Here is a 13,906-nt window from a genome sequence, read left to right as displayed (position 1 = left end):
GAGCCCCCGGGGTCCTGCACGAAAACCCAGGAACAGCAGACCCAGTGGGGCTGGGGGAGGGGCCGGGCATCCGAGGGGGACACCCAGGCATTTCTCTTCCTGCTGCCGTTGCCCAGCCCATCGGAGGCAGCCTGCACCGCCTCTGCAGCTTCCAGGCGGCCTCTCAACCTCCAGATGCGGAAGGGGACACCTTCAGATGTGAGGCAGGCCCGCCAGACGCAGGGCCTGAGTCATCCCCACAGCACACACACTCCCTGCCGTGCGCCCTCCCCCACCGCCGTGCACCCTCCCCCCCAGCCATCTGTTCGGTTCCCTCCTCCCGAGGACAAGCTCCAGGACGTCCCCAAGGCCACCCTGGGCGCCGGCTCCTCCTGGGGAGCCTGTGCAGCTGCACGTGCCTCACAAACCCGCTGAACCGCTTATCTGAGGTTCCACAACCATGAACTGTGCAAGAGACAAGCGCATAGCACGAGGCCCGAATCCGGTTTCCCTTAAATTCCATCAGGGTGGCGCACTGACGCAGACATCACAATGAGGATATAAATATACTACTGATAATACTTTGTAGAGATGATCAGTTACACAATTTATACACGGAGCTTATAAATTATACAAATGGAAATAGAAGTGAAATAAATACTGGAAACAAAACTAGAACAGAAACAAAATATAGATCGGGGCTTCCCTGGTGGTGCAGTGGTTAAGAATCCGCCTGCCAATGCAGGCGACGTGGGTTTGAGCCCTGGTCCTGGAAGTTCCCACATGCCACGGAGCAGCTAAGCCCGAGCACCACAACTACTGAGCCTGCGTTCTAGAGCCCATGCGCCACAACTACTGAGCCCGCGTGCCACAGCTACTGAAGCCTGCGAGCCTAGAGCCCGTGCTCCGCAACAAGAGAAGCCACCGCAATGAGAAGCCCGCGCACCACAAAGAAGAGTAGCCCCCGCTCGCCGCAACTACAGAAAGCCCACACGCAGCAACGAAGACCCAACGCAGCCAAAAATAATAAATAAATAAAAAATTAAGAAAAAAGAAAACTAGAACAGAAAAATATAGTTGCAATAATAATTACAGAAATTACAAACTACAGAATTTATCATTTATATACAGAACTTATAAATTATATAAATATATAAAAATAAGTAGAAATAAGCTTTAGAAACAAAATTAGAAGAGAAATTAAATATAATTATAGAAGTTACAAATTGTCATTTATACTTTAGACAGAATTTATAAGCTATATAAATATATACAAATAAAATAGAAATAAATTATACAAGCAAAATTAGAAAAGAAATAAGATAGTTGCATAATAATAAATTACAAATTATATAAATTATAATTTATACACAGAACCTATCATTATGTAAATGAATATATGTTTAAATAGTGATAAATTCTGGAAATAAAATTAGAAGAAATAAATTGTATAATTATAAATTAAATTATAAATTATGTAACATAATTTATACACAGCACCTATCAATTACATGAATGAACATATGTATACATATAATAGAAATAAATTCTAGAAATAAAATTAGAATAAAATTTTTATAATTAAATTATAAATTATGTAATTTATACACAGCACCTATCAATTATGTAAATGAACACCTGTATACATATAATAGAAATAAATTCTAGAAATAAAATTAGAAAATATAAATTTTATAATAATGAACTATAAATTATGTAATTTATACACAGAACCTATGAATTATATCAATGGATATACGTATACATGAAACAAACTCTAGAAAGAAAATAAGGGTAGAGATAAAATTTAAATTTTTATAATAATGAATTATAGAAATTATGAATTATACATAAATGTTATCATTTATACACAGAACCTAATAACATAAATACAGGCACAAATAAAATAGAAATAAATTCTAGAAATAAAGTTAGAATCAAAATAAAAATTAGGCAGTTAAAAGATTCCTTGGGCTTTCAGATTTTCCTACTAAAGAGGTAAGAATCACATAAAACTAACAGTAGCCATGGATGAATTTTCTGGACGGCCTGCATGCTCCTGGAGCTGTCTAGATAATACCGTTGATCTTCAAGACTCTCTTTTAGGGAGGAAGAAACGGAGACTCCAGAACTCGCCCCCAATCCCCTGCAATGTCAATGGCAACACCAGGGTCCCCCCGGCCCTGGCCCCATGCTGGCTGGTCACTGCTGTTCAGGGCTGGTCCAGGGCCAGAGGTGATGGTGAATGCTGTTTGATCCTACTTTAATTCTAAATATTAGAGATGCCCTTATTTTTCTGTAGCTAGGAAGGAATTGCTCCATAGTTTTGCCGTTTCTCGAGCCATGTCATTGAACATTCTGCCTTACAGATTTTGTGACAAGGAGGGGAAAGGTTCTTCTCTTGTACCGTAACCCTGGGGGTGCCACTCTGGGCTGGGTCAAGCTTTGGAAGAACCCAGAGCATCTGGGGACGCTGTGGGCTGGGCTCCGGGTGCCGTGGACCAGTGAGTTTTAGAATTTGGGGAGCCCAGATTCTTGGGCCCCGATCCCAAAGACACTGACTCAGTGGGTGGGAGCCGGGCCTGTGAATCTGCATTTCTAACAATCTCCAGGTGATGCTGATCCTGGTGGGTGGGCTGGGATGGCAAGAGTGGCCCAGGACCCTCATCCCGGCTGTAGCGAGGTAGTTCCAGGACCCCGGTAAATTCAGTCTCCCTGAGCTAGGAAACCAAGTCATTGTCACCCTGAAAGATAATCTCCAGGATCTGATTCAAAGCCCCAAATCCATTTCCAATTTTATCACCCTTCACCCTGGGTCACCGCCCTGCCCCTTCGCACTGGCCCTAAATGACCCGTCAGAAGGCCCCAAACTTGATCAGTTCACAGAGGCTTTGCCATCTCCAGAAACCGGTCCAAGGCCCCTAACCTAGACCTGACAGTTCTGTTTATTAATCACAGTCAAGGCACGTCATCCGTAGTGGTTCTGTTATTGCAGTCCCCGGAAATGCTGAACGAGCTAATAATATTCCATCATGGCTCCTGGGGAACTCCAGGGTCAAGTCCCTGCGCCCTCAGGTCACACCGCCATCAGCTAATCGCACATAACCTTGTTTCATGCGTGTTTCTGTGGAATTTGATCTTATTTAATCTAGACTGTTGATGCTCACAGCACTCTTTCTCCCGCCTAAAGGAAGCTCATCTCACACACGTATTTCAGGCACGCGGCAACCTTCTTGTGCTTAGAAGCAAAATCGCAAGCATAAAGCACAAAAATGCGGCATGACACAGATACTTGTTTACAATCTAAGACCGGAGAGGTGACTCCGTGTTTTTGCAGCTGGGCACAAATCCCCGAACTCAGTATCAATTTGGGAGTTATCAATAAATTGTAGCAAGTAGGCAGATTTGCAAATATGGACTCTGTGAATGCTGAGGATGGATGGTACAATCACTATTATGACTGGCCAAAAAGTTCACTCGGGTTTTTCTGTAAGATGTTATGGAAATACAATGGATGTCACTCTATGTCCCTCGAAAATTTACAATCCCCCCAGCATCCTGTGAATGATTTGAGGGGTCATACAGTTTGGGCACCTTGTCCGTCCTTGGGGCTTCCCTCAAATCCTCTACTTGGCCGTAAATGCCAGTCTCTTCTGTCCATACCAGGAAAACTCCTATTCAGGCCTCAAAGCCCCGATAAGATGCTGCCCTCCTACAGGAAGCCCTCAGCATCCCTCCCAGCCAGACTAAAGCATTTCCATGGGTGATTCCTATGCATATTACAGTTTCTGAAGCTCAAATACAGATCTTGGTTCTCATCTCTGGCTACACATACAAGGAGACCTCATAAGTCCCGAGACCCAGACTGTGCCCCAGGCCAATTAAAGAAAAAACTTTGGGGGCCGGTTTGCAAGCCACTAGTATAGATTTTTATTTCCTTACTACTCCTTAACACAGCTGGTCCCTTCTCTCTCATTTCTGCTGTCTTGGTCCAGGCTCTGCCAACACCCTCGGCTAAGGCCAGCATGTTCTTCCCCTGCACACTGAATAGCTGGTTTAATATAATCGGTTTCCCTGGCAGTCCTATGTATTTTATTTTATGCATTAAAAAGAAATGTTATTCTGAGGGGGAGTCCCCAGGCCTTCTCAAAGTACCTGGGCATCCAGGGAAGAAACTGGTTAAGGGTTTCTTGTATTCTTCCTGGAAGGATTTTGGGGGGGCAGGGGGAGCCTTAAAAATGAAAGCAGAAATGGAGACAGGAGCATAGGTGGGGAAAGATTTACAAAATGAAATCAATAGGATTCGCTAACATCGGATATGGGAGAAGGAGCTGGCAGGAATGAAAGGCGATTTTTCATTTTGAGAATCTGGGCAAACGGTCCTATCACAAGAAGCAGGAGTGAAGGAGGACATGCCGGCCTGGGAGAACATCACGAGAAGCCCGGGATATGGAGCAATGTAGACACCGTGGATGCATCCAGACGGACCAGAGATCTATCAGCAGTTACGGAAGTTAGCCTAGGGTGGAGAGAGATCTGGGGGCGGGACTGTAGGGGAACCGGCACCTGTCTTCCAAGAGGTGACCAGGAAAGCTTTCTCTGTGGTAGCAGGATGCAGTCCACACCCCAGCTGAGACTCAACTTATGCTCTGTCCTTCCCATGCCCTGATTCCTTCCCCAACTCTGAGTCAGCTCCTTATCTTGTAGGAATGCAGAGATTATAACCCACTGCCTGGTGACGTGCTTCTGGTGAGTCTAGGTGCTGATGGTTTCAGAGCAGTGAGATAATGGCCCCCTCCAACTGGCAACCACTTGAGATAGGTACTGCAGCTATCTATCTATCTATCTATCATCTATCTATCTACTATCTAATCCCTCATATCTATCTATCAACGTTTATCCATCCATTCATCCATCCATCATCTATCTTTTGACATCTCTCCATCCATGTTGTGTCTATCTATCATCTATTCATTATCTATCTTCCACCATCTGTCTGTCTATCCATCCATCCTCTATAAACCTATGATCTATCTATCTATCATCCATGCACCAATCAATCTTCAATCACACCTGTCCAGCGCTACCTCACTCCAGCCAGGCCACTAGTCTTTAATTAATTCCTCAGCATGGAGTCGAGTCAGGGCGGGGGGAGGGGGAGGGGAGGCTGCCCTCGTCTGTCCAGCACCGCACCTGGACCTCTGAGAGACAGCCTTTCACATGCATCTCCCGCTCCCTCTGAGACCCAGCCACACCCTTTCCTCTTCCTGCCCCACGGTGTTACTCTGTGTCAAACACCTAAGAATTGTCCTTCCTGAGTCTCCTTCATCTGGTGGGGCACATTCTGGGCCAACTTCACAGCAAACAGCACCCCTTTAACTTCCATTGAGTATTGACCCCAGACGCTTTCCTAAAAGAAAACAGCCAAGGACAGCAGACGCTGACCCGCAATATCTGAGGTCTTGCCAGAGGGACGAGGTCTAATGACGCCTTGTCTGTGTCTTGCCCCCAACACAACGTAATCGATTTACTCTTTGTGCACCAGTAGCTCGGGTCCAGTGCGTTCCTGCGGCCGCCGTGCATCTTCGGCGCCGTGCACAAGCGGACGCATTGCCAGAGAGCGCGATCGCACTGGGCGGTGCGGGGAGGGGGGAAGGGGAGGGGGAGGGGGAGGGGAAGGGGAGGGGAGGGGGAGGGGAAGGGGAGGGGAGGGGGGGAGGGGAGGGGGAGGGGAGGGGGAGGGGGAGGGTGGAACGCCCTGCGGATGCACAAACAGAAACAGCCGGAATTCGCTGGCTGCATTGTCTGCGGATGACGAATGCCTTCCAAGTCCCGGAATACAACAGGTCTGGCTTTTTGCCTTCTCACGAAGGGCGGTGAACAGGCAGCTATGAAAATGAATTCTCTCTCTCTCTCTCTCTCTTTTTTTCCTTCTCAAAAGCACCCTTGGGAGTCATTACTTGGCTCTTTGAAAAGTTGCTGATGCCCTGCGGCTTTATGGCCCTTCTTGAAAACAGAGGGATTCTATCAAAAACGTCCAAGTGCAGAAAGCAAGAGCGATGGAAAAGGAGTTCAGATCTGCAACGGGTTTTAAACGCCCCCGCCTGCCTTCTGCGGAAATAAAGACATTTTACGACACGGCCCAGTCCACCCAGACAGATGAACTGGCACCAAAGCCACACCGATGCTGACTTAGCAAAGCGTGGGTAAAGTATGCTGGTGTTTTCTACTCTAATCTATTTGATCTTCTCTGTTTCAACGCTGCTGGACGTGCACTACATTCCCAGCCTGTCCAAGGGTCCCTGATCGCCACTGGAAAAACACCGCTTAGAGGGCTTGTATCTAACTCTAGGGGGAGGAAAAAAAAAAGGAAGTTTCTGGTTTTCTGTTTACGGGATTTTTAAAAAATAATACGAGGAGCGAGACGGTGGCCACACCGAGTCATTCAAGACAAAGCTGAAACTAACACAGCCGTGTACCGACTCCCAAAAGTGCCATAAGAATTAGGCGAAGAGAGGCTTCCCTGGTGGCGCAGTGGTTAAGAGTCCGCCTGCCAATGCAGGGGACACGGGTTCGAGCCCCGGTCCGGGAAGATCCCACATGCCGCGGAGCAGCTAAGCCTGTGCGCCACAACTACTGAGCCTGCACTCTAGAGCCCGCAAGCCACAACTACTGAGCCTGCGTGCAACAACTACGGAAGCCCACGCACCTAGAAGCCGCGCTCGGCAACAAGAGAAGCCACCGCAATGAGAAGCCCATGCACCGCAACGAAGAGTAGCCCCCACTCGCTGCATCTAGAGAAACCCCGCACATAGCAACAAAGGCCCAACGCAACCATAAATTAATTAATTAATTAAAAAAAAAAAAAAAAAAAAAAGAATTAGGCGAAGAATACAAACAGGAGATTCCAAAAAGCAAAAAAAAAAAAAAAAAAAAAAAAAAGGAACTCCTGTGTCCCTATGTGGACAGATACAGATGCAGATGTGAAAGACACAGGCAGACCTCATTTTATTGCATTTAGCTTTACTGTGTTTTTCACAAACTGAGGGTTTGGGGCAACCCTGTTTCGACCAAAATTATTGGTGCCACTTTTCCAACAACTTTTGTTCACTTCGTGTCTCTGTGTCACATTTTGGTAATTCTCGCAATCGTTCAAACTTTTTCATTATGATATGTGTGTGACGGTGACCTTTGATCAGTGATCTTTTTCTTTTTTTTTTTTTTTTTTTTTTTTCGGTACACGGGCCTCTCACTGTTGTGGCCTCTCCCGCTGCGGAGCACAGGCTCCGGACGCACAGGCTCAGCGGCCATGGCTCACGGGTCCAGCCGCTCCGCAGCATGTGGGATCTTCCCGGACCGGGGCACGAACCTGTGTCCGCTGCATCGGCAGGCGGACTCTCAACCACTGCGCCACCAGGGAAGCCCCGATCAGTGATTTTTGATGTTACTACTACAACTCTCCGAGGGCTCAGAGGATGGTTAGCATTTTTTAGAAATAAAGTATTTTTCAATTAAGCCATGTTCATTGTTTTGTTTTTGGTTTTTTTGCGGTACGCGGGCCTCTCACTGCTGTGGCCTCTCCCGTTGCGGAGCACAGGCTCTGGATGCGCAGGCCCAGCGGCCATGGCTCACGGGCCCAGCCGCTCCGCGGCATGTGGGATCTTCCCGGACCGGGCCACGAACCCATGTCCCCTGCATCGGCAGGCGGACTCTCAACCACCGCGCCACCAGGGAAGCCCCATTGTTTTTTTTTTAAGACATAATGTCACTGCACATTCAACAGACTACAGTCTAACGTAAACATGACTTTTACATACACTGGGAAACCAAAAAATTCATGTGACTACCTTTTACTGGGGTGGTCTGGAACCGAACCCGCAATCTCTCTGAGGTGTGCCTGTCCTATTAATTAGGTAAATACACATAGGAATTCTGGTTAGTTAACCTCTTTCACCCAAGAGATTAGGCACTAACAAAAAAAGAACATGTAGTGTTGGGTGGGCAACCAGAACTACCGGGGAGGATAAAGCCAAAATCAGAAGCAATATGGCAGCATCCCGTAAGACCAACCATTTGTGTGTCCTACACAACCTGGCCATTCTCCCAGAAGGACACAAATATAACAGAATATTCACGGCTGTTGACTGTGATTGAAGTGTGTGTGTGTGTGTGTGTATGTGTGTATGTATGCATGTGTGTGTGTGTGTCTCTGTGTATGTATGTGTGTGTGCATGTGTGTGTATGTGTGTGGGTGTGTGTGTGTGTGTGTGTGATGTGGGTCTTTGTCCTGTAAGGTTGGAAGGGTGACTGTAAATTAAAAATAAAAGCCCTGGTGGAAACAAAGGAAGAGACTTCTCTTCCCTCGTCCTTTGCTTCCAGAAGATCTTACTCTGTCCTTTTCCAAGGTGGGTAAATATTTTTAATGGCTAAAGGAGCCTGTTTTGACAACCTGTATAGAACGGGTGACATTTATTTAGCTACTTTTAAAAGTGCGTCTTTGCAGCCTTAGTGGGTCACCTGTGATGCATGTCACATCCTGGCGTCATGCTCACTCAATCATAAAATGGGTCTCTTTCCCTTCTACCTTGGCAGAGAGGCTTTCTGGGTTGATGTTGGGTTGAATTCTAATTCCCCAACAACACCTTCCCTGTTCCACCAAAGATGCTCTGGTAAACACTACCGCCACGAAGGGACTGCCGTGACTTGTATCATGAAACCCATGTTGTTAACAGTGCTTGCGGGTAGTTCATTTTCAAGTATGTGTCATCCTCTGAGGGTTAGAACACACCCCTCTGTCTGCAGAAAACACTTCCAAAACCACTGTATCCCCCCAAAAGGACTTTCGGAGATCTGTAAACACACACTCCATCGTTAACCCTAAGAACTGGCAAAGGAGATCAAAGAGCATCTCCACTGATTTACATGGGACGGACACGCGGGTGTCAGAACAAACCACATGGGGACTCAGTGAGATGTCTTGTGCCAGATGTGTCTCCCCAACTGCCACCAGGGCTGGGCGTCCTCCAACAGCTGGGTGTCTGAAGGATTCTGTGGAAAGCCAGGACGCTGAATGAGTTGGCACCTCACCCCAAGACAACCTCCGTCTTCTTTCTAACCCCGTCTTTACAGTCATACACAGCATGGGATTCTTTTCTCCCTAAAAGAAGCCACCGTGATTGGAAAATCTCAGTAGGAACAAACACATGGGCTCCATGTGTGTGGTAGTCAGTCTCCTTTGGGAGGAAAACCTCAGCTGGAAAAAATTCCACATTTCATCCGTGAAAGCCCTGCCTCCTACACGTCGGATGGATATAACTACTCGACCACCTGCATTCTTTTTCCGAACAATTAGCATATCACCCAGATGAAGAAAAGTGCATCTCCCCCCATGAAGAAACCCCCCCAAAATCAAGTATTTTAATATCTCCAGATGGAAAAAAAAAGGGGGGGGGGTTGAACCATCATAAACTGAGAATGAAGAAAAAGCCAAAGTCCTAAAGGAAATAACACGCAATTAACTTTTTATCAGAGCCGAACATGTAGGCAGGACAATGAAACTCACTTTCTCTGCGTGGCAGGCAGAAACAGGAATAGTCGGACAGGATGCCGGAGAAGCCACACCTGCTTGGGCGGGGATGATGAGGGAATCCCCGGAAACCCGTCAGTTGCCCAGGAAGTGTCGCTTTCCCTATAGGCGTTTCTGGATTTCTGAACGGCACTGGCTACTGTGCAGAGGCTGGCATGGAGCGTGGGCTCCTGGATTCAGCACCTTCCTGGACCCATTTCCCACCCGGTCCGCACTTGGGTCGCCCAGGTGCCAGGAGTTCTAAAGCCCGTGATATGAGTGTCCTACCTGGAGGAAGACTACGGAAACCAAACCCCCAGCCACCAGCAACCTGGAACATGTGACACAAATTCCTGGGTGTCTCAGCCTCAGCACGAGTGACATTGGGGCTGGGTGACCCTAATACGGGGCGTCCTGGGCACTGCGGGCTGTGGACCAGCATCCCTGGTCTCCACCTGCCACATGCCAGGAGCACGCCCCCTACAGTTGAGACAATCACAGACATTTCCAGACATGGCCAAGTGTCCCCGGTGGCGGGAGGAAGCAGTGCTCTATTGAAAGCCGAAGCTGCCTCTTGCCTTCTAGGGCCCCTGCGTCTCTCCAGCCAACACTGTCCCACGGGGGTTTCCAGAAAAACCTGGGAACACAAGAGCCCTGGGTCCCAAGGCCTCGGAAACCGGGCCAGTGCTTTCTGCACCCCGATGAAGATCTACCCCTGACTCAATGGACTTCTGTAGCCAGAATGGAACCGAAGCCAAACCCTGATTTCTAGAGGGAAGTGTGTTCTGAACTTCAGCAACTCGAAAGCAAACTTTCCTGATAAAACCCCATTTGTATCTTAGGAACAGTCCGTTCCCTGCCTCTGACCCCAGAAGGATCAGGCAGGAGAGGGGGAGGCGCCCTCCAAGAGATCAGCACATATCAAGGCTCTGTTCTCCCTCTGCTCTTTCCAGGCGAGGCTGGCTCTCCACTCCCCCGCTGCTCTGTGCCCCCCTCCCATCCCCCTGCCATTAAATCCCCAACATCTGCTGGCTGAAAGCATCAACCAACCCCGAGTAGCTGGGAGCAACCTGCATAGAAATCAGGCAATTCTAGGCTAACGGTGCTCTGAGTTTCTTCTAAAAATTACACATTTTATATACAGGGTAGAATATAACCTGTATGTGAAACCTGTTAAAAACAAACAAACAAAAAACAACTGTCACCAGAGACAGCTTCCAACTCAGCCAAACCCTCACACTGGCCAAGGCTGTATTCCCCACCCCTGAGTTCTTGAACTGTCGGACTGTCACCATTCTTCGGCCCCGTGTCCTATCTGCCTGATGAGATGTTTCCCTTCCCCCAGCAGATGGCACCTTCTTGGGCGACCAGAACCCCTTGTGATCCATCTCCCTGGAGCGAGGCACACAGCTAAGGGCTCAGAGGGCAATTAACTCACGAAACATGAATGAAGGTGTAGCCAGGGGGGATGCACGAAAAATTCTTGTGAGCAGGTGTGACTCAACCACACAGCAGGAAAAAAAAAAAAAAACAACTAACGAAGAACTCTGTGGTGAGGCAGCTAGGTGGGATTTAGGGCAGGAAACAGAGAAACAGGAAACCCATCCCAGGCCCTCCCCACCAAGCTGTAAACTATTCCAAGAGTTCCCCATGGATCAGGTTGAATTTGTTCTAAAGCCTGCAACGAACACACAACTTCTAGAATACGTGGCACACATTTTAAAAATGCAGACATCGATTAGCAAATCCTCCCTAAAATAAAACTCAGGTGGGGGACCAGGGCTCAACCTTCAACCTCTAGCGCTGAGCTGGAAATTTCCAGGTAAACACCGGGCCTTCTCTGTCCTGTGTGTGGTTCCTAAAACGTGTCCTCCACTGAACAGACCGCTCCTGAAAAGACACTGCCTTAGTGGCTGTCCACTTAAAAATAACCACATAAGGACAGAAAACAACCGTTAGTCGGAGAAACCCGTTTTTTATGCCACGCCCAGCAGGATCCCAACTTTCCTTTTAAAAGAGAGAGACAGGAAAACTGGATCTCAACTTCCATTTTAAAAGGAGAAAGACAGAAAAACGCAGGCAAGAACCAGAAACAGGCCAGGTTGGCTGGGGGGTGTGGGCGTCCCGGGCGTCCTGTCCTTCTCCTGACACTTTTTTGGGTGCGGTTTTCCGAATTATCTACTCGGACACACGGACGACCGGCTGAGAACACGTGTCCCTTGGCGGCGTCGTTCTGCACCCGACCGCGCGCTCGCCAAAAGTCCCCGCGGCCCGGACACCGCAAGAGCTGCTGAGCGTTTCTAGAGACCCGAGTTTTTCCTGGCTTCCTCCCCCTTTCCCGGGTTTCAGGCTCCCCGGCCGAGTCCAAATTTAGTCCCGGGCCGCAGGGCGTGGCGCCCGGAGGCGGCCACCGAGCGCCTGAACAAAGACGCGGTCCCCGGGCCCTGCCAGCGCTCTGGCCGGGGCGCGGGGCGGCCGCAGAGGCGCACACCCGCGCCCGGGAACTGAAGGGAACCCCGGGGGGAGGAGGAGGGGGAGGGGACTCGGGGGCCACCACCCCACCCAGGGGCCTCCCAACTTTTAAGAGTCTGTGAATGTGAAAACAAACGCTGACATTCCGCCTGCGGAGTGAGTCCAAAGGCGCCCGGGAAGAAAGCGGGGAGGAAAGGGTAAGGCCGCCTCCTTGGGGCGTTGGCCACCCGTTGGCACAGCGGGTCCCGCTAGGCGGGAAGGACGGCTCGGGGCTCCCCGGCGCGTCGCCCTCCACGCGCCAGCCCTCCCCCACACAGTGCGCCCCCAAAATACGTCCCTCGCCATGCGTCTCCCAAGGTGTGTAGGCCCCGCACAGAGCGCCCCCGAGGTGCATGCTTCCCCTGTGCGCCCCCCAAACTGCGTGTCCTACGCACTATGCCTCCCGAAGTATGTCCACCCCACACGGAGCGTCCGTCCCCCAAGGTTCGACCCCCTCCCGCGGCCCTTCCCTGGGGCCCCGACGCGGGTCCCCAAGCCAGGCCCGCGCCCCCGTGAGCCCCACCGGCCGCCGCTCACTCACCCCGGGTGGGCACCTGGGTGCCAAGCAGGCCGAACAGCAGCAGCGCGAGAGCCGCCCGGCGCGCCATGGTGCGCCCCGCGACGCACAGTGTCTGTCCCGGGAGTGGCGCGCGGACGGCGGCGGCGGGAGGGACACCCCCGGGGCGGGGCCGGGTCAGGGTGCAGCGCGGTCGCCCCGCCCCGGCCTCAGCCCTCCCCGCTGGCGGCCGCCCCACCCCTGGGCCACAGGGAGCCGCAGGGGCAGGGCACGCGCTCGGGAGGCGGGGCGAGGCCAGTCTCTCCTGCTCCCAAAGTGGAGGGCCGCGTCTCCACCCTCCCACCCCTCTTTAACGGGGACCCCCCCCCGGGCGGCCTCTCTAAACAATGGAGTGAAGCCCCCGCTCCGGGGTCTGCTAAGAGTGGACCCCCTGCCTCGGGTGCAACAGCCCGCGGTTCCCAAAGTCCAGTCTGGAGTAGCAGAGCGCAGAGCACGGGTAGGGGTTTTGGGGCGCAGGGCCGCCCTTACTTCCCAGCCTGACCAAGGACCTCCTTTGCAGGAGCCTCCGCGCTCCGGAAGCGTCTCCCCGCCGAGCCGGAGGTGGGGAGGGGTGGGACATGTCTCCCCTCCCCCATCCGAGGCAGCTGGCGCCCAGGTTGTGGGGGGGAGGGGCATCTCTGGCGACAGTCACAAGCCACAGCTGCAATGTGGGTGCCCTTCCCTGTCCCGGGCTTACAATATTTTTAAAATTAAGGTATTAGCTTAAAATTCTATCCGTGTTCCTTCAGGACACTGGAACGAAGGTGTCAGACAGAAATAGCCCTGAGTCACATTCCGGGATTCTACCCTCCAGACCCTACCCATCCAGGGCCAGGTCTTACCCATCACACCCCTCCGGCTCCCGGGATGACTCAGGGCCCCTCCTCCCTGCCCTCCTGACACCTGTCCTTCCGCCGCCATCTGCCGCCAGACACAACGGACACGTGTACCCACTGGGTCAGACACACATCTGGCCAGAGGTGCCTGGACCCACACCCCAGGGCCCCCAGACTGCTTATCTTACAAGACCAGCAGTCTGAACAAACACACCTGGACCCAGGGAGGAGGTGGTTCTTTTTCTCGGCCAACTGAAACCCCGACACATGACTGTAGTCTACAGGCAGGAAGGTAACGTAATCATTTTCGGGGGAAACCTAAAACCAAAAAACCTGTCTTTGAAGTGTCCCTTCTTGTAGCTAACCTGGGTTGACCACTCAGCCAGAGAGCCCCATACCTCCAGGGAAATTTCTCTCTATATGTTTTTCTACCCCTCGCTTTTCAGCCTTGACTCTGCC

The 13,906-nt window shown here is 50.7% G+C and overlaps 1 protein-coding gene across 5 annotated transcripts in view; it reads right to left on the bottom strand.

Moving 5' to 3' along the window:
- CD99 (CD99 molecule (Xg blood group)) overlaps positions 1-12,730 on the bottom strand; it is a 35,088-nt gene extending 22,358 nt beyond the window's left edge. For all 5 annotated transcript variants that reach the window (XR_004347981.1, XM_032619113.1, XM_032619116.1 and 2 more), the window contains exon 1: positions 12,597-12,730. Coding sequence is in view for 4 of the 5 variants with exons in the window: in XM_032619113.1 (XP_032475004.1) it covers positions 12,597-12,663 (67 nt within the window). In the remaining variant the exon portion in view is untranslated. The remainder of the gene's footprint in view (positions 1-12,596) is intronic.
- Positions 12,731-13,906: the final 1,176 nt, after the last annotated feature.

The sequence above is a fragment of the Phocoena sinus genome, chromosome X, assembly GCF_008692025.1.
Source record: "Phocoena sinus isolate mPhoSin1 chromosome X, mPhoSin1.pri, whole genome shotgun sequence".
Taxonomy (NCBI): domain Eukaryota; kingdom Metazoa; phylum Chordata; class Mammalia; order Artiodactyla; family Phocoenidae; genus Phocoena; species Phocoena sinus.
The sequence above is the reverse complement of the archived record's forward strand: the minus strand, read 5'-3'. Positions and strand labels throughout refer to the sequence as shown.